Source organism: Nerophis lumbriciformis, linkage group LG33 (assembly GCF_033978685.3).
Source record: "Nerophis lumbriciformis linkage group LG33, RoL_Nlum_v2.1, whole genome shotgun sequence".
NCBI classification, from domain to species: Eukaryota; Metazoa; Chordata; class Actinopteri; order Syngnathiformes; family Syngnathidae; genus Nerophis; species Nerophis lumbriciformis.
This window is the reverse complement of record NC_084580.2, coordinates 3,399,264-3,424,000: the sequence shown is the minus strand read 5'-3', so window position 1 is coordinate 3,424,000 and position 24,737 is coordinate 3,399,264. Positions and strand designations below refer to the sequence as shown.

Below are 24,737 nucleotides of genomic sequence, written 5' to 3'. Positions count from 1 at the left end.
ATACAGTGGGTTGCAGGGACCCCTAAAGAGAGTTGTAGGGTGTCCCCAGCTAAATGACATATAGTGATGGACCCTTTTTGTACACTCTGTTACATAAACATTGATATTATACATGTGAGCCCATTGCTATAAATGCCGTTAAATGTAGCTTTGATGTAGCAAGCTACTTTTGCTGTGTCGCTTGTAGTGTAGCTTGCTACAATTCTCCGGGGATAGCTTCCCCTATAGCTTAGCGACATTTAATCGAGAGTAACTTGTAGCGTAGCTTACCGTACTCCATTTTCCAAGTAGCTTGCCCATCGCTGCAAGTTGAGAGTAAATCAATAGTATTGTTGCTGGTCCTGATAAGAAGTGCCTTGGATGCTTTAAGACACAATTGATCAACAATCAGTGCCAGGCATTAGACAGAATTACTTAATTGTTTTTCAACCACTGTGCCGTGAGATACAGTCTGGTGTGCCGTGGGAGATTATCTAATGTCACCTATTTGGGTTAAAAATATTTTTGCAAATTGGTAATTATTGTCTGCAAATTATGTGTTGTTGTTGAGTGTCAGTGCTGTCTAGAGCTCAGCTGAGTAACCGTGTAATACTCTTTCATATCAGTAGGTGGCAGCAGGTAGCTAATTGCTTTGTAGATGTCGGAAACAGCGGTAGGCAGTGTGCAAGTAAAAAGGTGTCTAATGCTTAAACCAAAAATAAACAAAAGGTGAGTGCCCCTAAGAAAAGGCATTGAAGCTTAGGGAAGGCTATGCAGAACGAAACTAAAACTGAACCGACTACAAAGGGAAAAAAACAGAATGCTGGACGACAGCAAAGACTTACTGTGGAGCAAAGACGGCGTCCACAATGTACATCCCAACATGACATGACAATCAACAATGTCCCCACAAAAACAACTGAAATATTCTTGATAGCTCAAACAAAGTATATGCGGGAAATATTGCTCAAAGGAAGACATGAAACTGCTACAGGAAAATACCAAAAAAAGAGAAAAAGCCACCAAAATAGGAGCGCAAGACAAGAACTGAAACACTACACACAGGAAAACAGCAAAAAAATCAAAATAAGTTACGGCGTGATGTGACAGGTTGTGACAGTACACCTACTTTGAGACAAGAGCTATAGTGATACATGGTTGGTTATGGTTTAAATTCATATCCAACAATTGCGAGAAAGACTTTTTACTGTCAATATCGGCTACTGAGTTTCATTTTTTTATGTTTTCTGCTGGTGGTGTGCCTACGCATTTTTTCAATGGAAAAAATGTGCCTTGGCTCAAAAAAGGTTGAAAAATACTGACTTAATTGACAAATTGTTTATTATGCCAATCCCTAATATTGATGGCTCATCGTAATGCCATGTGTGAAATGACCAATAAGAGATGATTGTGTCAATCCTTTAGATGGATCCTTCAGAAAATTGGTGTGATCCTCTTGCCACCATCTGCAGCGACTGAGCAGGATGCCGAGATGGACAGATTATACTCGCCTATCATGACCTGTGTAAGTCTGGCACGTTCTTCTTTTTTCAGTGATGAGCTTTTCTCCTAATTTGTTTCATTTTCCGCTTGGTCGTCTTCTACTTATTCTGTCTTCCCTCTGACTCACCACTCTGGCCATACAATCCATTCCAGCTTAACAATTGGAGCAGTTACTCATTAGCTGCGTGTCTTGAACCATACCAACGGCCTGTTCACAAGTGAATGGAAATGAAGGTCTGGGTTATGAATCAGAATATTATGATGCTAATGTATTTTGCTCGTGGAAAGTATCTCCATATTGGTGATGATATAAAATTGCTGGCTAAGCACAGATACCTGGCCTTCAGTTGTAATTTATCTTTTAGTGTGCAGTTGTTCTTTTCATCTTTCCACAGTCGGCTCCTCAATCAGAATAAAAGCCATCTCATAAACGTAGTCGCTATTCATTAGTTCCTTCCCTTTCAACCCGCAATACTTTCTTCCAGTCCTCATGCTCATATTTCCTTCCTCTTTTTGTGTCCAGCACAGACGCCCTTAATACTTTTGTCAGTTTGTATATGGATTTGTTACATTCGAAGGCATAACTGGCTTAGGTTAGTATATCGTGATACAGCTTAATAAAAACAATTAGTTGGCCATCAATCTACAAAGCTATATGGTTCTATATGAGAAGACCCAGCGTGCAATTTGTTTTCCTTATTGAGCATTTACCTGAGTACGGTATACATATTGGATTGTTTATTTGTTGTATTTTAATGTTAATAGACTTTTTGTTTATTAACTGCGCTCCAGTTTTGCAGCTTCACTAATGTAATTTGATATTCCTTTTGTTGTATAGCACTCCCAAGTGCCTTTTATATCTACTCTGCTTATCCAGTTCGCCTCCTGCATTATGACTTCTTGTCCCTCAGCTGCCCCAAACTCAAAACTTTTCTTCCTTCCCTTAAGGCTTTAACTTGTCGTTTGCCTAATGTGTTCTTTAGAAATGCTGGGCAGGCCTTTCATGCTCATTACTCCCTGCTGTGAGGACTTTCTAGACCAGGGGTCTGCAACCTGTGACTCTTTCATTCTTCTGCTTTGGCTCCAACTGCTTTATGCTGCTGTGTAGTTACTACACCGTCCCATCTGACACCATCATTAGCTTTTCAAAGTTATGTGTCGAGCGATTTTAAAATAAAAAAAGGCATTCTAATAATGGCTAATGTAAATTTTGAAAGGAGATGGCTGTCTAATCCTTCATTCATGTAGTAAATTATAGTGAAGTCCCTTTGCTGCTGGTCTTATGGCATCATAGTGTACTATTTAGAGTTTGCCAGTTTCAATTGACGAGCGATTTTTAAATAAAAACATTTAAAACGTGGCAATATATACATAGACTGTCATTAAATCAATAATGCTTTTAATTACTTACATTGACTTATATGCTTTCTGCTCAGTCTTCTTCTCTTAACACTCCAAGTGTGGTCAGCACCACACTTGATTTAAAAGGCTATACACCTCTTGGCACTTAGCCCTTCCAAGAGAATTGAGGCACCACTTGATTGACGTGAACGCGCAAAGAGGAAGGCGTTTGCGAAGATGAGCTTTACGCTCTTTGAATGAGTCCCATCAACACATGGCAGTGGTTCTTAAAGGCCTACTGAAATGCGATTTTCTTATTTAAACGGGGATAGCAGGTCCATTCTATGTGTCATACTTGATCATTTCGCGATATTGCCATCTTTTTGCTGAAAGGATTTAGTAGAGAACATCGACGATAAAGTTCGCAACTTTTGGTCGCTGATAGTAAAGCCTTGTCTGTACCGGAGGTAGCAGACGAGTAGCGTGACGTCACAGGTTGTGGAGCTCCTCACATCTGCACATTGTTTACAATCATGGCCACCAGCAGCGAGAGCGATTCGGACCGAGAAAGCGACGATTTCCCCATTAATTTGAGCGAGGGTGAAAGATTTGTGGATGAGGAAAGTGAGAGTGAAGGACTAGAGGGCAGTGGGAAGATGCTGTGAGAGGCGGGTGGGACCTGATATTCAGCTGGGAATGACTAAAACAGTAAATAAACACAAGACATATATATACTCTATTAGCCACAACACAACCAGGCTTATATTTAATATGCCACAAATTAATCCCGCATAACAAACACCTCCCCTCTCCCGTCCATATAACCCGCCAATACAACTCAAACACCTGCACAACACACTCAATCCCACAGCCCAAAGTACCGTTCACCTCCCCAAAGTTCATACAGCACATATATTTCCCCAAAGTCCCCAAAGTTACGTACGTGACATGCACATAGCGGCACGCACGTACGGGCAAGCGATCAAATGTTTGGAAGCCGCAGCTGCATGCGTACTCACGGTACCGCGTCTGCGCATCCAACTCAAAGTCCTCCTGGTAAGAGTCTCTGTTGTCCCAGTTCTCCACAGGCCTATGGTAAAGCTTGACTGTCATCTTCCGGGAATGTAAACAATGAAACACCGGCTGTTTGTGTTGCTGAAGTCGGCCGCAATACACCACTTCCCACCTACAGCTTTCTTCTTTGCTGTCTCCATTGTTCATTGAACAAATTGCAAAATATTCACCAACACAGATGTCCACAATACTGTGCAATTTTGCGATGAAAACAGACGACTTAATAGCTGGCCACCATGCTGTCCCAAAATGTCCTCCACAATCCGTGACGTCACGCGCTGACGTCATCATATCGAGACGTTTTCAGCAGGATATTTCGCACGAAATTTAAAATTGCACTTTAGTAAGCTAACCCGGCCGTATTGGCATGTGTTGCAATGTTAAGATTTCATCATTGATATATAAACTATCAGACTGCGTGGTCGGTAGTAGTGGGTTTCAGTAGGCCTTTAAAGTAGCGCCTCAAAAAACATTTGGCTCTCTTTGTACCACCATAGTGACCAACATTAAAATACAGAAGCGTAGTAGGCCTAAATGTTCATTAAAAACATATATAGTATATTTAATATTTTGGCAACTGTAAAATTACAAACAAATTGAACAGTAACACTATGTTTGAATATTTTTTTAAATGATTATTTGGCGCACCACTAGATTGAGAATCCTTGTACTATGGTTGTCAAGATAGAGTTTCAGTAGTCAATACAGGGACACTCCTCCTACTCCTACTCCTCTCTGAGCTGCCACCTTATCGTGGAAGAGGAGTTTGCGTGTCCCAATGATCATAGGAGCTATGTTGTCCGGGGGCTTCTATGCCCCCTGGTAGGGTCTCCCAAGACAAACAGGTCCTAGGTGAGGGATCAGACAAAAAGCATCTCGAAGACTTCTATGGAAATACAACAACCGAGACTCAGTTTTCCCTTGCCCAGACGCGGGTCACCGGGGCCCACCTCTGGAGCCAGGCCCGGAGTTGGGGCACGATGGCGAGCGCCTGGTGACCGGGCCTGTCCCCATGGGGCCCGGCCGGGCACAGCCTGAAGAGGCAACGTGGGTCCCCCCTCCAATGGGCTCACCATCCATAGCAGGGGCCATAGAGGTCGGGTGCAATGTGAGCTGGGCGGCAGCCGAGGGCGGGGCACTTGGCGGTCCGATCCTCGGCCATATAAGCTAGCTCTTGGGACATGGAATGTCATCTCGCTGGGGGGGAAGGAGCCTGAGCTAGTGCGCGAGGTGGAGAAGTTCCGGCTGGATATATTCGGACTCACTTCGACGCACAGCAAGGGCTCTGGAACCAGTTCTCTCGAGAGGGGCTGGAGTCTCTTCCACACTGGCGTTGCACGCAGTGAGAGGCGACGGGCTGGGGTAGCAATTCCTGTTTCCCCCCTGCTCAAAGCCTGCACGTTGGAGTTCAACCCGATGGACGAGAGGGTAGCTTCCCTCCGCCTTCGGGTGGGGGGACGGGACCTGACTGTTGTTTGTGCTTACGCACCAAACAGCAGTTCAGAGTACCCACCCTTTTTGGATACACTCGAGGGAGTACTGGAAAGTGTTCCCCCGGGTGATTCCCTTGTCCTACTGGGGGACTTCAACGCTCATGTTGGCAACGACAGTGAAACCTGGAGAGGCGTGATTGGGAAAAATGGCCGCCCGGATCTGAACCCGAGTGGTGTTTTGTTATTGGACTTTTGTGCTCGTCACAGATTGTCCATAACAAACAGCATGTTCAAACATAAGGGTGTCCATATGTGCACTTGGCACCAGGACACCCTAGGCCACAGTTCCATGATCGACTTTGTAGTTGTGTCATGGGATTTGCGGCCTCATGTTTTTGGACACTCGGGTGAAGAGAGGGGCGGAGCTTTCTACCGATCACCACCTGGTGGTGAGTTGGCTGTGATGGTGGGGGTGAATGCCGGACAGACCTGGCAAGCCCAAACGCATTGTGAGGGTCTGCTGGGAACGTCTAGCAGAGTCTCCTGCAAGAGAGAGTTTCAATTCCCACCTCCGGAAGAACTTTGAACATGTCACGAAGGAGGTGCTGGACATTGAGTCCGAGTGGACCATGTTCCGCACTTCTATTGTCGAGGCGGCTGATTGGAGCTGTGGCCACAAGGTAGTTGGTGCCTGTCGTGGCGGTAATCTTAGAACCCGCTGGTGTCTACCAGCGGTGAGGGATGCCGTCAAGCTGAAGAAAGAGTCCTATCGGGTTCTTTTGGCTCATAGGACTCCGGAGGCAGCGGACCGGTACCGACAGGCACAGCGGTGTGCGGCTGCAGTTGTCACGGAGGCAAAAACTCGGACATGGGAGGAGTTCGAGGAAGCCTTGGAAAACGACTTCCGGACGGCTTTGATGGCGGCGATTCTGGACCACTATCCTCCGCCTCAGGAAGGGGAGGCAGTGCACTGTCAACACCGTGTATGGTGAGGATGGTGTTCTGCTGACCTCGACTGTGGATGTTTTGGATCGGTGGAGGGAATACTTCGAAGACCTCCTTAATCCCATCAACATGTCTTTCTATGAGGAAGCAGGTCTTGGGGAATCTGTGGTGGGCTGTCCTATTTCTGGGGCTGAGGTTGCTGAGGTAGTTAAAAAGCTCCTCGGTGGCAAGTTCCCGGGGGTGGATGAGATCCGCCCGGAGTTCCATAAGGCTCTGGATGCTGTGGGGCTGTCTTGGTTGACAAGACTCTGCACCATCGCGTGGACATCGGGGGCGGTACCTCTGGATTGGCAGACCGGGGTGGTGCTTCCTCTCTTTAAGAAGGGGAACCGGAGGGTGTGTTCCAACTATCGTGGGATCACACTCCTCAGCCTTCCCGGTAAGGTCTATTCAGGTGTACTGGAGAGGAGGCTACGCCGGATAGTCAAACCTCGGATTCAGGAGGAACAGTGTGGTTTTCGTCATGGTCGTGGAACTGTGGACCAGCTCTATACTCTCGGCAGGATCCTTGAGGGTACATGGGAGTTTGCCCAACCAGTCTCCATGTGCTTTGTAACTTGGAGAAGGCATTCGACTGTGTACTCAGAGAGAATGGTGTATCGGACTATCTGATTGTGGCGGTCCGCTCCCTGTACGATCAGTGTCAGAGCTTGGTCCGCATTGCCGGCAGTAAGTCGGACACGTTTCCAGTGAGGGTTGGACTCCGCCAGGGCTGCCCTTTGTCACTGATTCTGTTCATAACTTTTATGGACAGAATTTCTAGGCGCAGTCAGGGCGTCGAGGGGGTCCGGTTTGGTGGCTGCAGGATTAGGTCTCTGCTTTTTGCAGATGATGTGGTCCTGACGGCTTTATCTCGCCAGGATCTTCAGCTCTCACTGGATCGGTTCGCAGACGAGTGTGAAGCGACTGGGATGAGAATCAGCATCGACAGGCGGATCGGTGTGGCATCTTCAGTAATGCGGACGCTGTATTGATCTGTTGTGGTGAAGAAGGAGCTGAGCCGGAAGGCAAAGCTCTCAATTTACCAGTCCATCTATGTTCCCATCCTCACCTATGGTCATGAGCTTTGGGTTATGATCGAAAGGACAAGATCACGGGTACAAGCGGCCGAAATGAGTTTCCTCCGCCGGGTGGCGGGGCTCTCCCTTAGAGATAGGGTGAGAAGCTCTGCCATCCGGGGGGAGCTTGATGTAAAACTGCTGCTCTTCCACATCAAGAGGAGCCAGATGAGGTGGTTCGGGCATCTGGTCAGGATGCCACCCGAACGCCTCCCTAGGGAGGTGTTTAGGCCACGTCCGACCGGTAGGAGGCCACGGGGAAGACCCAGGACACGTTGGGAAGACTATGTCTCCCGGCTGCCCTGGGAATGCCTCCGGATCCCCCGGGAAGAGCTGGACGAAGTGGCTGGGGAGAGGGAAGTCTGGGCTACCCCACTTAGGTCGCTACCCCCGCGACCCGACCTCGGATGAGCGGAAGAAGATGGATGGATGGATAGTCAATACAGATACCTATAAATTTCCACGATTCTCAATACTTATTTAAGTACGATAAAAATAAAAAAAACTGAATCCATATACAAAACCCAAAACCAGTGAAGTCGGCACATTGTGTAAATCGTAAATAAAAATAGAATACAATGATTTGCAAATCCTTTTCAACTTATATTCAATTGAATAGACTGCAAAGACAAGATATTTAATGTTCAAACTGAGAAACTTGTTTGTTTTTTTGCAAATCATCATTAACTTAAAATTTAATGGCAGCAACACATTGCAAAAAAGTTGGCACAGGCAAATTTTTTACCACTGTGTTACATGGCCTTTCCTTTTAACAACACTCAATAAATGTTTGGGAACTGAGGAGACCAATTTTTGAAGCTTTTCAGGTGGAATTCTTTCCCATTTTTGCTTGATGTACAGCTTAAGTTGTTCAACAGTCCGGGGTCTTCGTTGTGGTATTTTACGCCTCATAATGCTCCACACATTTTCAATGGGAGACAGGTCTGGACTACAGGCAGGCCAGTCTAGTACCCGCACTCTTTTACTACGAAGCCTTGCTGTTGTAACACGTGGCTTGGCCTTGTCTTGCTGAAATAAGCAGGGTCGTCCATGAAAAATACCTTGCTTGGATGGCAACATATGTTGCTCCAAAACCTGTATGTACCTTTCAGCATTAATGGTGCCTTCACAGATGTGTAAGTTACTCATGTATTGGGCACTAATACACCCCCGTACCATCACAGATGCTGGCTTTTGAATTTTGCACCTATAACAATTCGGATGGTTCTGTTCCTCTTTGGTCCGAAGGACATGACGTCTACAGTTTCCAAAAACAATTTGAAATGTGGACTCGTCAGACGATAGAAGACTTTTCCAAATTGCATCAGTCCATCTCAGATGAGCTTGGGCCCAGCGAAGTCGGCGGCGTTTCTGGGTGTTTTTGATTCGTTTTAACTTGCACTTACAGATGTAGCGACAAACTGGAGCTACTGACAGTGGTTTTCTGAAGTGTTCCTGAGCCCATGTGGTGATATCCTTTACACACTGATGCCGGTTTTTGATGCAGTACCGCCTGAGGGATCGAAGGTCACAGGCATTCAATGTTGGTTTTCGGCCTTACATGCATGATTTCTCCAGATTCTCTGAACCTTTTGATGATATTACGGACCGTAGATGGTGAAATCCCTAAATTCCTTGCATTAGCTCGTTGAGAAATGTTGTTCTTAAGCTGTTGGACAATTTTCTCATGCATTTGTTCACAAAGTGGTGACCCTCGCCTCATCCTTGTTTGTGAATGACTGAGCATTTCATGGACGCTGCTTTTATACCCAATCATGGCACCCACCTGTTTCCAATGAGCCTGTTCACCTGTGGAGTGTTCCAAATGAGTGTTTGATGAGCATTCCTCAACTTTCTCAGTCTTTTTTGCCACTTGTGCCAGCTTTTTCGAAACATGTTGGACGCATCAAATTCCAAATGAGCTATTTGCAAAAAATTAAGTTTCAAAGTTCCAAAGTTAAGTATATTGTCTTTGCTATGTATTCAATTGAATATAGGTTGAAAAGGATTTGCAAATCATTGTATTCTGTTTTTATTTACCATTTACAAAACGTGCCAACTTGACTGGTTTTGGGTTTTGTACTTTTTCAATTCACTTCTACTACTGTTAAGTATTAAAGGTTACTGTGCATCAACATCTTTTGCCACAGAATTTAAATCGCAGTACCAGCTGCCAAGAAGTAACTATGCATTGAAAAAGAACAACAGTGGCCTAATAGCCTCCCAATTTATCAAACAAACAATACTGTGTTTATAAACATGATCATGAATGGCAATAGTCAACTATTTTTACATTCTCAACAGAACAGCAAAGTACCACCATAATGGCCAACATAAAAATGCACACAGTTTGAACAGTAACACTGTGTTTGAATACATGGAAATAAAACATTGTACTTTAATCAAGTGATTCGTTGGTGTACTACTAGGTGGAGCCCAGGTACCACTAGTGGTACACATACCACAGTTTGAGAATAACTTGGCTAAAAAAAAGCTAAGACATACATTTAGAGACTTATTTTTTTTATTTTTTTTTATTTTTTTATTTTCTTTAATTTATTTATACAATGTTTCACGAGCCCATAACACATGAACTGCATTCAGCAAATGGCCCCCAGGCCACACTTTGCTTTCCAGGTGAAATAGATAAACCAGTGGTGTTCCAAGTGTTGCCAAGCAATGGAAGGGCGTCCCCAAGCTTCTTAGCACTTATAGAAGTGATAAAGGTTGAGTTGCACGCTTCTGGAGGTTTTCTGCATGCTGTGGTAATGCACACTCCCTGGGTTTGTGGTGACGGATCTCAGCTCTCACTGGCTTTCGTGATTGCTTGTTTGAATAACAAATAAATGCATGACGCAGGATACATCTCTCTTTCACTTTTAATACGTAAATATACTTGCTAAATATTGCGACAAATATTGTGACAAAGTCACTAAAGTGCATCACAGATTATTTCTTGTCTTATGTCTTATTTTCTGGCAAAACAGGCACGAATGAGGTGTGCGCACACCTACAGTTGAACTACATTGCCACAGTTACGTTATAATTTGCTTATTAGCGAGAGCAAACCATATGTGCCAAATCTGCATACAGTACGCGACAGGCTTACACAGATAATTAAATACAGTGGAACCTCGATTTACGATCTTAAATGGTTCTTAAGCATGGTTCGTAAATGGAAAAGTTTGTACAGTGAAGCAAATTTCCCCATAAGAAGCAATGTAAACATGAATAATGTGTTCCAGCCTCAACAAAAGTCCATATTTTAGTTAAGGTCTGTATACTTTGAATACAAAATTAAGTGTAATACAGTACTGTATATCGATCAAACGACAGGGGGGGTAATCGATCAACTTTCTATTCAATAAAAAGGTCAAAACAACAACAACAAGCTGCTGAAAGCTTTGCTCTGCCAACACACGCACACACAGAGAAATCACTATGGTGCACTCTCACCAACAAAATCCCCAAATCCTTAACTTTAACATCTATATTGCTACAATGATAAACATTTCAAAAAGTAAAATGCACTTTACAATAACAACGATAGAGAACTTACAAGAAAGGAGCAGACAGAAGGAGAAGGGACGGGGAGAGGATAGCAATGTCTGCGTGTTTGTGCGTTGGAAGAGTGAGGGGCCGCTCTGGAAAGAGAGGAGAAATACTGTCCTTTCCTCCGTTGCGATGTAAGTCTGCTATGGCAAAAGACCGGTCTCCTCACAATTAAAACTTGATGTGGTTACTTACTGCGCTGTGGTCATGCTTGTGAGTGCCATAACTCTACTCCTTGTTGGGTTGTCCTGATACCAAAATGTATTTCAACACTTTTCTATTCTTTTTAAAATAAAAGGGGCCACAACAAAAGTTCATTTTGGTTTCATTTTACCAAAAACAATCTTACGATACATTAAACATATGGTTCTTATTGCACTCAAAGAACATTTTTAGAAGATTAAAATAAAAATTACAAAGGTATTAAACACACTGGGCTTTTAGGATTGGGTTAGAAAAGAATATAAAGCTTTACTAACATTGTATTAAATGCTTCATGAGTTATGGTTGCCACTCTTGGTCTGTACTTAAAGAAAATTACATTCCTTAGTAAATACTAAAACAATACAAATGCTGAAACTACACGGATAAGACATGTAGCAGGTAAAACACTTGCATTAGTTTGCGCCACGTGGGCAGTTTTAACTCTACTAATATTTTGTTTCAAGCCAAAAAGCTGTGTGCGTATCTATGTATTTGTATGTGTGCAACAGGGGAGCTGAAACTCATTGTGCAGGTCTGGATTTTTGTTATTTAAATATTTACCCAAGTTTGAAGCACAGGTGGTGGGACTGTCTTTCCACCTTTGGTGAGGCATGTTTTAAGGCGCAGCTCGCAGCATGGAGCTTCCGTGTTTTAAGAATCACTTAGAAGCTCAAATACCTCCATATTGCGCTACAGGCACCCTCTTGATTAACCAGTAGAATTGATTTTATTTGCCATATATCCTCTCTACACTATTTCTCCTTGTACGCCCTGTGAGTGTGTGCGCGCTGACATGCTAAACGTGCTCCTCAGCTCTATATGTCACTGCAACATGAATGAATGAATGAATGAAATAAGTTTATTTCGGTCATATTATCAACCATTAACCATTTTGTGTGACCAGTTTAAGAGTGCAGACTATACATATATAACAATCATACACATTTACACACATTTACACACAAAAGGAAAAGAAAAGAAAAGAAAAGGCATCACCGAAAAAGGAATAGGCTGAAGCCAAAGCTTATATTTGCCTATCCTATCCCTTCACTGAAAATAAGATTACCTGGAACATCAATGTTTAAAAAAAAAAAAATCAAAATCAATGGGATGAAAGTAATTGTTACTATATTTTATAATTTTCAATTATCTCACCTTTCAATGTTTTCTTAAACCTTAACAAAGAAGTACATGTTTTCAGCTCATCACTGAGCTTGTTCCACCATTTAACTCCTAAAACTGAAATACATTTGTATTTTATATTAGTTCTTGCTTTACCTATTTCAAAATATCCCCCGTAAATTATAGTTTTCTCCTCTTAATTGAAATAACCTAAGAATACAAGCTGGAAGGCTGTTGTTCTTTACTCGAAACATCATTTCCATTGTTTTTAAAAACACAATATCTGAAAATTTTAACACATTAGAACTTATAAATAATGGATCGGTATGTTCATAGTAGCACGCTTTGTGTATTATTCTAATGACCCTTTTTTGAAGTTTAATTATTGGGTCTATGTTTGTTCTATAAACATTTCCCCAAACTTCAACACAATATGTTAAATATGGAAAAATAAAAGAATAATATAACATATGCAGACATTTCTTATTCAGCATGTGTTTTGCATGCGGATGAAAAAAAAGGAACTGTATTTTTCAAAAGGAGTATAGTATGGTTTTCAATTCATTAGTACCGCGGTAATTTATTAGTACCGGTATACCGTACAACCATAACACCTTGCAAATAGTCTTTTTTTTTCTTTTTTTCTTACTCCACAGCGATTTGCTCTTTCTTTTCGTGCTGGTCTGGAGTTTTTGGCACTCTTATTAAGTTAGCAAAATGGACAAAACTAGTCAAAAGGGGAAAAAACAAAGAAAAGGCACACAAGCTATAGTGTTGAGACTGGACTACTCCTGCACAGCAAGTTAAGTTGAAGGCTCCCCTTCCGCAACAATGTTTCACCCTGCTCTCTTGCCTGCAGGCACCTGAATGAAGCGTTTGCACACACAGATATGACTTGTTTCGTGCTAAATGTTGCTAACCCATGTTCTAGACCATGGGTGTCAATCATACGGCCCAAAGGCTCGCGAACAGGTTTTATTCGGCCTGCAGGATGAGTTTGCTAAGTATAAAAATTAACCTGAAATTTTTGAATGAAAGAAACCGCTGTTCTAAATGTGTCCACTGGATGTCGCAATAGCAATTCTTTGTATCTTTGTATTTTTTGTATCATGTTAATACATCAGTCGAGGAAAATTATCAAACTACATAAATAACATACTGTAATTTGATTTTGATATTTTTTTTTTTATCTTGATAGATTGAAAATGAACACCAATGAGTGACATTGTCACACAATTGATTCAGAAAGTATAAATAACAACAAATAAAGATAGAATACTATTAACCGCAACATGTAAGTGTAAAAAAAACAAAAAAAACAACAACATTATAATTTGTACAATTTCAGAACGTGCTTGTTCTATTTTTAAACAAAGAAAACAATCTGAAGTTGTCTTTATTTTTAAGTTATGGTGCCATGATTTTACCAGTCCGGCCCACTTGGGAGTAGATTTTTCTCCATGTGACCCCTGATCTAAAATGAGTTCGACACCCCTGTTCTAGACCTTTATCTGTGCCATCTCTCGCTCTGTCTCTCCCTCCTTCCATCTACAGCTAGTGAGTGAGCTACTACACGAGGGCCAAGCGTTAAGTGTCGGTGTGTCGGCAGAGTCTGGTCAAGGTGGGCAGTGGCTGGCTCGCATCAGGCAGCTCATCAAAGAGGGATCTGTCCCTGATATCACTGTGGTTCCTGTGGGCATCTCCTATGAGTATGTGCCAGAGATGCACATGCAGGTAAATGGCTATAAACACACAGCACACCCTCACAGTCATTCCAGAAGGCCATTTTGTAAGGACTTTCTTTTAATGAAATGTTATTTTCAAGGCTACGTAAAAATGCTTTGAGAGTGTTTTCTTTTGCCAATCGTTTGTTTTGCTGAGGTTTGCATGTTATTTCAAAACATGGTTGGATGCTTATTATTTTATTGTCTGAGAATATGTGTAATTTTCAGCTAATTGCCATAAAAAGGTTCACCTCATTATTTAGACTACGGTGCACATATAGTACTGTACACGTTGTTCTCCTTGATACAATCCCTCTGCCTGGCTGTTTATCCATCATCATACACTCTGCTCATTAGTGGTACCACATAATGTGCTTCCTAATGGCAGCGCCTCACAATGATATCATCGCCAAGTGTCTGTGTAATGCACTTGCATTAAAGTGTGTCTCCTTCACAGGTTGGCTGGCTGTTGCGGTGGCTGTCGTCGCTTCTTTATAGGAAACCAGAAGGAATCGTTAGGATTAATTTTTCCCAGCCTTTCTCTCTCAAGGTGCACAGCTTCCTGAGAGTGTCTAATGATTTACAACAGCAGTTTCCATCTTCTGTGGGTTTTGACCCTTAAAATTAAGAGCTGTCTACTTTTGCACCCTCATAAGACATCAGACTTCATAAGACATAAGACTTCATAGAATTACATAAAGTACAATATGAAGTAGATGGAGACTAAGAGATTTGAGATGGGAGTCTGCTTTATTGCTTTTGTGCAGGGTGTGGGTACACAGCCAGCAAACACAAATGTAGAAATATATACAGAAAGAGCAAATATAGTATTTAAATCTAAATAATTGTTGTAAGTATCCGTATATTTAAGTATTGTCAACATGTCAACTATTGGCTTTGAATACAATCCATTCATACAATAAGTAATGCTTATTTAAATGCAAATAAGCATTCATACATCCATTTTCTTCCACTTATGTGGGTCCGGGTAACAGGGTTCTGCAGTCAGAGTAGGGAAACTCAATGCACCTCCAAGATGACCAGCCCAGTTATAACTGGGCCCCTCACAGTACTGTATATTTTCTGTGGAAAAAAGTATTTTTGGCCGCTTTCATCCGCGATCTTGCACTTCCGGTAAATACCTAAAGGTGTGACAATACTGTAGGTGCGGGTAGTAATGTAGATTGGCCAGTAAATCGATAATTTTGCTTTCTAGCCCAGCTTTCTCCACATCGGTCCAGTAGATCGACCGCATTACTGCAGACGCTGCACTGAACTACGCGTCGATCTCATTCTGCACCCTTCTTGCAATCAATCAATCAAAGTTTACTTATATAGCCCTAAATCACAAGTGTCTCAAAGGGCTGCACAAGCCACAACGACATCCTCGGCTCAGATCCCACATCAGGGCAAGAAAGAACTCAACCCACTGGGATGACAATGAAAAACTTTGGAGGGGACCGCAGATGTGGGCACTCCCCCCAAGAGATCATCTTGAGTGAAGACAGGTCAGCAGCGCAGAGACATCCGCAACTGATGCACAGATGAGTGGTCCACCCTGGATCCCGACTTTGGACATCTAGCGGCCTCATCTGTGGTCACCGAATCTGAAGGAGAGGGGGGCAGAGCAGAAAAGAAACGGCAGATCAACTGGTCTAAAAGGGGGGTATATTTAAAGGCTAGAGTATACAAATTAGTTTTAAGATGGGACTTAAATGCTTCTACTGAGGTAGCATCTCTAACTGTTACCGGGAGGGCATTCCAGAGTACTGGAGCCCGAATAGAAAACGCTCTATAGCCCGCAGACTTTTTTCGGGCTCTGGGAATCACTAATAAGCCGTAGTTCTTGCCGGGACATATGGTACAATACAATCAGCAAGATAGGACGGAGCTAGACCGTGTAGTATTTTATACGTAAGTAGTAAAACCTTAAAGTCACATCTTAAGTGCACAGGAAGCCAGTGCAGGTGAGCCAGTATAGAATAGGCATTCCCAGAAACATAACTTCCGGTCACCATTCTTGAAAAGGAGGACCATCTCCAAGTCTGCCAGTCAAGGGAACTGATCCTGACTTTTTAGGAAATGTTGACGAAACATGTCAACCAAGACAGTCATACAACTTCTAAAGTCTTAAGGACTTCACGGCGAAACTCGTCCACTGAGAAATTGTGTGACTGTCTTAGATTCCTCAGCCATTGCAATGGACATGTCCACGATTATATCCTCATAACCTGCTTCCTGACAGAACATCTTCGAAGTTGAATGAAAATCTGCCTCACTGAACTCTTCCTACACCAAAGTTTTTGCTTCGACCACCACCGAAACCGCATGCCACCTAGCCTGCCAGTACACGTCAGCTGCCTCAGGAGTCCTGCTCGGTACGACTCCTTCAGCTTAACATTCCCCTTAATGTCTGGTGTCCACCATCAGCTTCTGGGGTTGCCGCCAGGACTGTTACCAACCAAATGACAACCACAGCTCTGATCAGCCGCCTCATTAATGGAGGTACGGAATACGGCCCATTTGGATTCTTTATCCCTGACCTCTCCCAAAATGCAGACAAATCTTTACTTAAGATGTGAGTTAAAGACTTGACCAATGAGATACCATGCCAAGTGTTCCCTGCACACCCTCACAAGGTGTAATGTGTTCTCCCAGCCAGGACTATTTCCCTTAGAGCCTAGGGAAGTGACTTGTGCTGCAACTAACTATTATTTTGATAATCTATTATTCTGTCGACTAATTTTTCGGTTAATCTGATACCATCAAAAATGAAAGAAAACTCATTTTATATTTTTTTACAGCACGGTGGCAGAAGGGTTAGTGCGTCTGCCTCACAATACGAAGGTCCTGAGTATTCGTGAGTTCAATTCTGTGTGGAGTTTGCATGTTCTCCCCGTGACTGCGTGGGTTCCCTCCGGGTACTCCGGTTTCCTCCCACCTCCAAAGACATGCACCTGGGGATAGGTTGATTGGCAACACTAAAATTGGCCCTAGTGTGTGAATGTGAGTGTGAATGTTGTCTGTCTATCTGTGTTGGCCCTGCGATGAGGTGGCGACTTGTCCAGGGTGTAGCCAGCCTTCCGCCCGATTGTAGCTGAGATAGGCTCCAGCGCCCCCCGCGACCCTAAAGGGAATAAGCGGTAGAAATGGATGGATGGATGGACGACACAGACTTAGTCATAGACACTGGATGGAAAAAGGATGAGCATTGCAAAAAATAAATGCATAATATGATGACTATAGAGGTAAATGTGCCTCAGGGATAAGTACAGTATACTAACACATGCATCTAGAAACCAGTGTATCAAGTTGCAGTAATATAAACAAGCCATTTAGATCAGAGTAGAACAAGAATGTTGCATTCAAGGACATTCAAGAATTCAGATGTACAAATGTACCTACCTAGGTAATTTAAATCACTGTTTTAATACACAATTATATAGATTAAAGCCTTTAACTCTCTGAGGATGAATTTTGATGGATTATCTGTGTGTACGTGTATGTGTGTGTAGGAGATGTGCGAATCATGGAGGTTCCGAGTAGTTAAATGGCGCCCTCTACAGGACCTGTTGCTGCCTGTTATTTTTGACAACAGGTAATCAGACCACACACACATTTTCCAAAATGTCTTTGAGCTTTGTATTGCAAGTTCACTTTGATATATGTGTTTGACCATTTATGATACAGTATGTTTGAAAATACATCAAGTGATGGTGAATGTAGCATGCCACAGACTGCTAGTGAATAAGGTAACAAACCAAAGTTAACATCCTCTAGGAGGCTGCCGGCTTCTGCAAAGTCAGTTCACTACTCACAAGGTGAATTTTTCTGGAGTGCAAAATAAACCCAGCATGATTAAGTGAGATATAATTTGATGAATGGTAGAAAAGGAATAGTTAGATTGGATTGTTATGTGAGATATCTATATATATATATATATATATATATATATATATATATATATATATATATATTACAAATACCCTGTACTGTATATGAAAAGCTAATAATGCTGCAAGAACATACTGTAAGTTATTTTATATTATAGATGTGCATTGGTGTCTCTCTCGGGGAGTTGAGCTAGATGTTATGCGCTCTCTGTTGCACAGCACTTTTGTTTAATGCTCTGGGCAGGTCCAGCCCACTAATTTAGCCAGAAACAAGCTCTCATCTCTACTCGCAAGTCATCACCCAAATCCTCATAAAAGCAAACCAAGGTTTAGTTTAAATGCAGCTAATCCACTAATCTAATTAGAAAGATAATAACTGACAAATCCAATTTAGTAATGCAGTTAAAAAGTTGTTTTTGGTAGCTATTGTTGTTAATGCCATAAAAACTCTAATTATAATCATATGTGTCCAGTCATAAATTTATTTAATTTCCCCTTGTTTCTTGACTCATTGTGCATTTAAAAAGCAACAGTGGCACTGAATCAGACTTGGCCACCTGGTTCAAATATTCACTTGTATAATCTCTTTCTTCCTAAGGGAAATGTGCACCAGCTCGTCACTGTCAATCCTTGCCCCAATTTTATTTGCGCTTTACCTTCTCCCCCTTGGTTCTATTTTTAGGAAGTACAGTATTGCATTTCATTTTTATGCCGATGATTGCCAGATTTATTTTCCCATGGCACAAAATAACACGGTTCAACGTCTTATTGACTGCCTGCACGACATCAAAGTCTGGCTTTCAGCTAACTTCCTGAGCCTAAATGAAGACAAAACAGAAGTTATGTTGTTCGGTCCAAGTCGCTCTCCCTCCCCCAACGTTGACCTCGGCACTCTGACCCCGTATCTCAGCGACTGTGTCACAAACCTGGGGGTAAAGTTCAACTCAGATTTTAAATTCGAAAAACAAATCAGCAGCGTCGTTCAAAAAAGCTTTTATCAATTACGCCAAATAGCGAAAGTGAAACCGCTTCTATCAGGACATGATCTTGAGAAATTATTACACGCCTTTATCTCGACTCGTCTTGACTACTGCAATGCCCTGTATGTAGGCATTAGCCAGGCCTCCCTCGCCCGCCTGCAGCTCGTGCAGAACTCTGCTGCTCGTCTGCTAACACAGACCCGCAGACGTGAGCACATCACCCCTATTTTAGCGTCCCTTCACTGGCTCTCTGTGCGTTATCGAATCAATTTTAAACTCCTTTTATTTGTTTTTAAATGTCTAAACAACCTCGCGCCAACCTATCTCTCCGACCTCCTTCAGCCTTACTGCCCCACCCGATCCTTAAGATCAGCCGATAAGCTGCTGTTGACGGTCCCTGACACAAGGCTGAAGCTTAGAGGTGACAGAGCTTTCGCCATTGCTGCTCCCAAGCTCTGGAACGACCTACCTCTGAGTATTAGACAAGCCTCCTCTCTGCCTGTTTTTAAATCTCTCTTAAAAACATACTTTTATTCCATGGCTTTTAACACTGAGTGATATCCATCCTGCAATGGCGCCCCATAATACACCTGCTGTGAACCTGTTTTTATGTTTTTATTTATTCTACTTTATTTTTATTTTTTTTATCGTGTTCTGTTTGTGTTGTGTTGTGTTTGCTCGGTACTCGTATTATCTTTTATCCTGCCCATTGTACAGCACTTTGGCTACCCCTGTGGTAAATTTTAAATGTGCTTTATAAATAAAGTTGATTTGATTTGATTTGATTTGTGTCTTTTTAATGTTTGTTGCTGAGCAATTGTTGTACTGTGGGAGTGGGGGGTTGCAGAGTCACACTGACACATGCTATGATGTGTTGGATAATGGTTTTTAAAAAAATGGTAACCTTCTATTGCTGCAGAGACCATGACAGTTGGGTTTTACCCTGCATTGTCATAATTATATTAAGCATTGGGGCCTTGTTTAAAAGTGTAAATCTCTTTTTCTGTCAAGGACTGAGAGTGACTTTGGTCAGAGGAAGATGTCCTGGCTCTTGCCTTCTCCCAATGCACCTGGATCCAAAGAGCCAACCAACCAGGACGAAGACTTCAGCATCACCATTATTGTCCACCTCATCTTCTGTATGCATAAGATAATAACTCCCTGCTGGTTTGTAAATGATACTCAAAGACGTGTTTTAATCATATCCAGTGGCATTTGTGTGCGCTCCCTTTCCCAGCTGCAATCTCCTGCATGGCTGTGATGTCCACCAGTCTGCTGTCCAGTCTATTGTTGTTCAGACACCGCAAGGTACATATCTCATCCCTGCATTTGTGTGCCAATGCCAAACCAATTTGATTATAATGGGACCTCAAAGACAGGACTATTTAACTAGCAGCCTGTGGGCTAAATCCGGCCCATCAATGATATCAGACACAGTGCTTCTGTTCTGTAGAGGATCTTTGACAAACAAAATGTTATTTAAAAAATAAGTTACTGACTGTTCTAGTGCTACTTATCTTTGGCACAAATCTCATCCATCCTTCCCCTTCGCAGGGTGTTAGCATTTCCGTCTTGTGTCGTGACGTAGCCTGGCTCACAGAGGAGCTCTTGTTCAGGAACAAGGATGTTGGATTTACGGGCAGTTTAACAGACGTGGTCCACTACTCCCTCGCTCTGCTTGCTCCTCATCTCATCATAGCCGCGGTGCCGTCAAGGTTTGTTGTATCAGAAACAATGACTGATGAATTGAACACTCACCGTATTTCCTCAAATAGCGGCCTCAATTCAATAGACGCCGGGTTTCAGTTAGTTGTCGGGTGTGTCTGAACAAATGCACGCCTGCAATTTTCCATTAAAGGCCTACTGAAATGCGATTTTCTTATTTAAACGGGGATAGCAGGTCCATTCTATGTGTCATACTTGATCATTTCGCGATATTGCCATATTTTTGCTGAAAGGATTTAGTAGAGAACATCGACGATAAAGTTCGCAACTTTTGGTCGCTGATAGTAAAGCCTTGTCTGTACCGGAGGTAGCAGACGAGTAGCGTGACGTCACAGGTTGTGGAGCTCCTCACATCTGCACATTGTTTACAATCATGGCCACCAGCAGCGAGAGCGATTCGGACCGAGAAAGCGACGATTTCCCCATTAATTTGAGCGAGGATGAAAGATTTGTGGATGAGGAAAGTGAGAGTGAAGGACTAGAAGGCAGTGGGAGCGATTAAGATAGGGAAGATGCTGTGAGAGGCGGTTGGGTCCTGATATTCAGCTGGGAATGACTAAAACAGTAAATAAACACAAGACATATATATACTCTATATGCCACAACACAACCAGGCTTATATTTAATATGCCACAAATGAATCCCGCATAACCAACACCTCCCCCCTCCCGTCCATATAACCCGCCAATACAACTCAAACACCTGCACAACACACTCAATCCCACAGCCCAAAGTACCGTTCACCTCCCCAAAGTTCATACAGCACATATATTTCCCCAAAGTTACGTACGTGACATGCACATAGCAGCACGCACGTACGGGCAAGCGATCAAATGTTTGGAAGCCGCAGCTGCATGCGTACTCACGGTACCGCGTCTGCGCATCCAACTCAAAGTCCTCCTGGTAAGAGTCTCTGTTGTCCCAGTTCTCCACAGGCCAATGGTAAAGCTTGACTGTCATCTTTCGGGAATGTAAACAATGAAACACCGGCTGTGTTATCCGGCACAACAGTCATGGGGTGCATTCTACGGCGGGGGTTGCGTTATCCGGCACAACACCTGCCGCAATACACTGCTTCCCACCTACAGCTTTCTTCTTTGCTGTCTCCATTGTTCATTGAACAAATTGCAAAAGATTCACCAACACAGATGTCCAGAATACTGTGGAACTTTGCGATGAAAACAGACGACTTAATAGCTGGCCACCATGCTGTCCCAAAATGTCCTCTACAATCCGTGACGTCACGCGCAGACGTCATCATACCGAGATGTTTTCAGCAGGATATTTGGCGGGAAATTTAAAATTGCACTTTAATAAGCTAACCCGGCCATATTGGCATGTGTTGCAATGTTAAGATTTCATCATTGATATATAAACTATCAGACTGCGTGGTCGGTAGTAGTGGGTTTCAGTAGGCCTTTAAGAAGAAACAAACTACCTTAATTTACAGACGCCATTGTTCACAAATGGATAAATGAACTCGGTTGCTAATTCAAACAACAGCACCTATAACGAGTCACATATACAGACATGATCATTGCAGTGTTGTAGGTTTCCAAGTTTTATCTTACCAGGATCTATTCACCTTATTTGTTCAACCTAGTTTGCCTTAGTTCTTCCTCTCTTTAATGGTCCTTTTGTTTGGAACTCTATACTTGACATACATTTTAATATACCAGTGTCGTTGAACTAATCTGTTCAAACAAAAGACTGTTGGAGTAAATAAACGCCACCTGACACTATTTGCAAAAATAGGGTCATTTCTTAACTTTCTTGACTGTTTTTTAATGTGAACCCTTTCTTCCGCCCTCTAGAAAAGACCCTTTAGTTGTGCCTCGTCCTACTCTCGCTGCTTCACTTCACCTCAACCAGCAGGCCCACATCGTCACACATACCTTTATTTTGGAAGCTGTTGGCGGTGAGTGACTTTGCATGCATGTATTTTGGTAAGATGAGAGAACTTTCACTTAAGCCTAAAAGTCATACTATGTTCTTCTCTCATCTTGGTGTTCGTGGGAGGTTTTGGATGAGACTCACAACGGTTGCCATGGCAGGAGAGCAAATCCATTTAAAGTTGTGCTGCCTAATATTCAAAGTGCTGAATATATAACCAGAAGAAGGCTGTGCCAATGTGCTTTTTAAATAACAGCTGCGTATAATATAGTTGTCGTTGGTGTAACTGCAGTTCTGATGTGCTTCTACCATTTGCACGGTGGTATTTTGTGTAAGATCTATTGAGATTTACTTAAATCAGTCAGTCATGAAAATGCATTGTTCCACATTGAGACAAAGTGAGGATTCTGAATTTCTGCCATCCTAGAAGAATTATTGCATTATTGGTAAACTTGGCTGCCTTGGCAAAAGTTTATGCTGTGCTATACCTCATTTTTCTCCTCAACATGTCCATTGTGAAAAACTGAAAGAAATTGCCCTTGTCTAAGGTGGTGGTTTTATGCTCCTCATTACAGAACAGATGTATTTATTTACTTACTGTCCACACAAAAACGGATATTTTAAAAACGCATACATTTTATATACGTTTTTGCCTTTTCTCCACACGCTCATTTTTAGAAAGCATTGTCCAGGGTAAAGATTTGAACAACTCTGGCTTTCGCACTCAACGGGTAAAACTAATAAACTAAATAGTTATGACATATCATCATCTCGTGCATTTAAACACAACGGAACACAATTAGATTATTGACTTATGAGTGCTGACTTATTACACATATAGTCGATTAAGAAAAAAGTTTTTTCTTGTTTCTTGGGCTTTGTGTAAATGAGCGCTGATTTGAATTGTACATCTAATATCTCACTAATTGATGAACAGGGAGTTAATAATGGGCTAACAAGTCAGCTGTTGCTGCTTTTTCAAGCTTTTGATTTGTAAAAATGCATGACAGCGGGTCTGGGTTTTTATGTATACACCACTGGTGTGAATGAATATGCAGTGAAGAAAATGTTTTTAAAATATCCATATTCGTCAGGAGCAGTGATGTAAGTAATATGTTACCCTAATATGACCACGTTTTGCAGTAACAAGTAATCTTAACGCTTTACTAATTCCAAACCAGTAATAAGATGAAAGTTACTTATTCAAAATAAATGGTAAATTAATTTTACTTGTAAAGCACTTTTCTACCCTCAAAGCGCTTTGACACTATTACCACATTTACCTACTAGGGACGCAGCATCAGTCGCAACTTGGAGTTCAGTATCTTGCTCAAGGATAATTTGACATGGTCACAGGAGGACTGAGGATCGCACCCGCAACCTTCAGGTTGGGAGACAACCACACTACCACCTAAAATTTAATGTGAATTACTATGTTTAGCATTTTCCTTAGCAAAAATATGTGTTTGCTCAAGTCACGTTTACAGCACGAGGAGAACTCACGTGTGAAGCGGTGGTTAGACCCAGAGGCGTACCGTTTGGCAAACAGGAAGTTAACTCTGGCCGCAAGATTTCTACTGGCCCCTTAACGTATCATAAAAAGATAATACAATTTTCTTCTTTTTAAAACAATAATTCATATACTTTGTCCTAATTTATGCTGTTAATAATACATCAAAATGCTTAATCAATCATGATAGTTTTGAAATCCGAACCCCCCTTCTCACACAATGGACCATTCCATATCGCTATCTACGTGCAGACTTGAGCGGAGTTACCCAAGTAAACTATCCAAGATGTCAACCTTTTTCTCAGTGACTCTGAATGTATGTGCTCGACAGTGGAGGATGCATAAATGACGCGAGTGACATGTTTCATCACAAATATGTGAGTGATGGTGTGCTCAAAATGGAAAACTATACTAGCTGTTGATTAATGTTTCTATCAATTACAGTAAAAGTTGGACTCGATCAGGGGTCTGCAACCCGCGGCTCTGGAGCCACATATGGCTCTTCTTCCTCGTTGTTGTGGCTCCTTCAGATTATTTTATAACCCTGGAGTGACAAAAATTTGCACTTAAATTTATATCTTTATATAGTCAAGGTTTCTGTGGTGTATCCGTTATACAGTGCTCAATACCGGGGTAGAGCGGAATATACGTTAGGTCAGGAAAAAACACAAGAGGCTATCATCCCTACAAGCCTGTTTCGCAGGTTTCCCTGCTCGTCAGGGGATTTTATGACGAGCAGGG

General features: G+C 42.3%; 1 protein-coding gene across 2 annotated transcripts in view; it reads left to right on the top strand.

Moving 5' to 3' along the window:
• Positions 1-24,737, top strand: part of gpat2 (glycerol-3-phosphate acyltransferase 2, mitochondrial) — a 280,683-nt gene that overhangs the window by 201,328 nt on the left and 54,618 nt on the right. For both annotated transcript variants that reach the window (XM_061928930.1, XM_061928929.1), the window contains 8 exons: positions 1,405-1,504; positions 13,826-14,005; positions 14,453-14,545; positions 17,511-17,593; positions 19,880-20,007; positions 20,106-20,176; positions 20,423-20,583; positions 22,408-22,511. In XM_061928930.1, the coding sequence (XP_061784914.1) occupies positions 1,405-1,504; positions 13,826-14,005; positions 14,453-14,545; positions 17,511-17,593; positions 19,880-20,007; positions 20,106-20,176; positions 20,423-20,583; positions 22,408-22,511 (920 nt within the window). The remainder of the gene's footprint in view (positions 1-1,404; positions 1,505-13,825; positions 14,006-14,452; positions 14,546-17,510; positions 17,594-19,879; positions 20,008-20,105; positions 20,177-20,422; positions 20,584-22,407; positions 22,512-24,737) is intronic.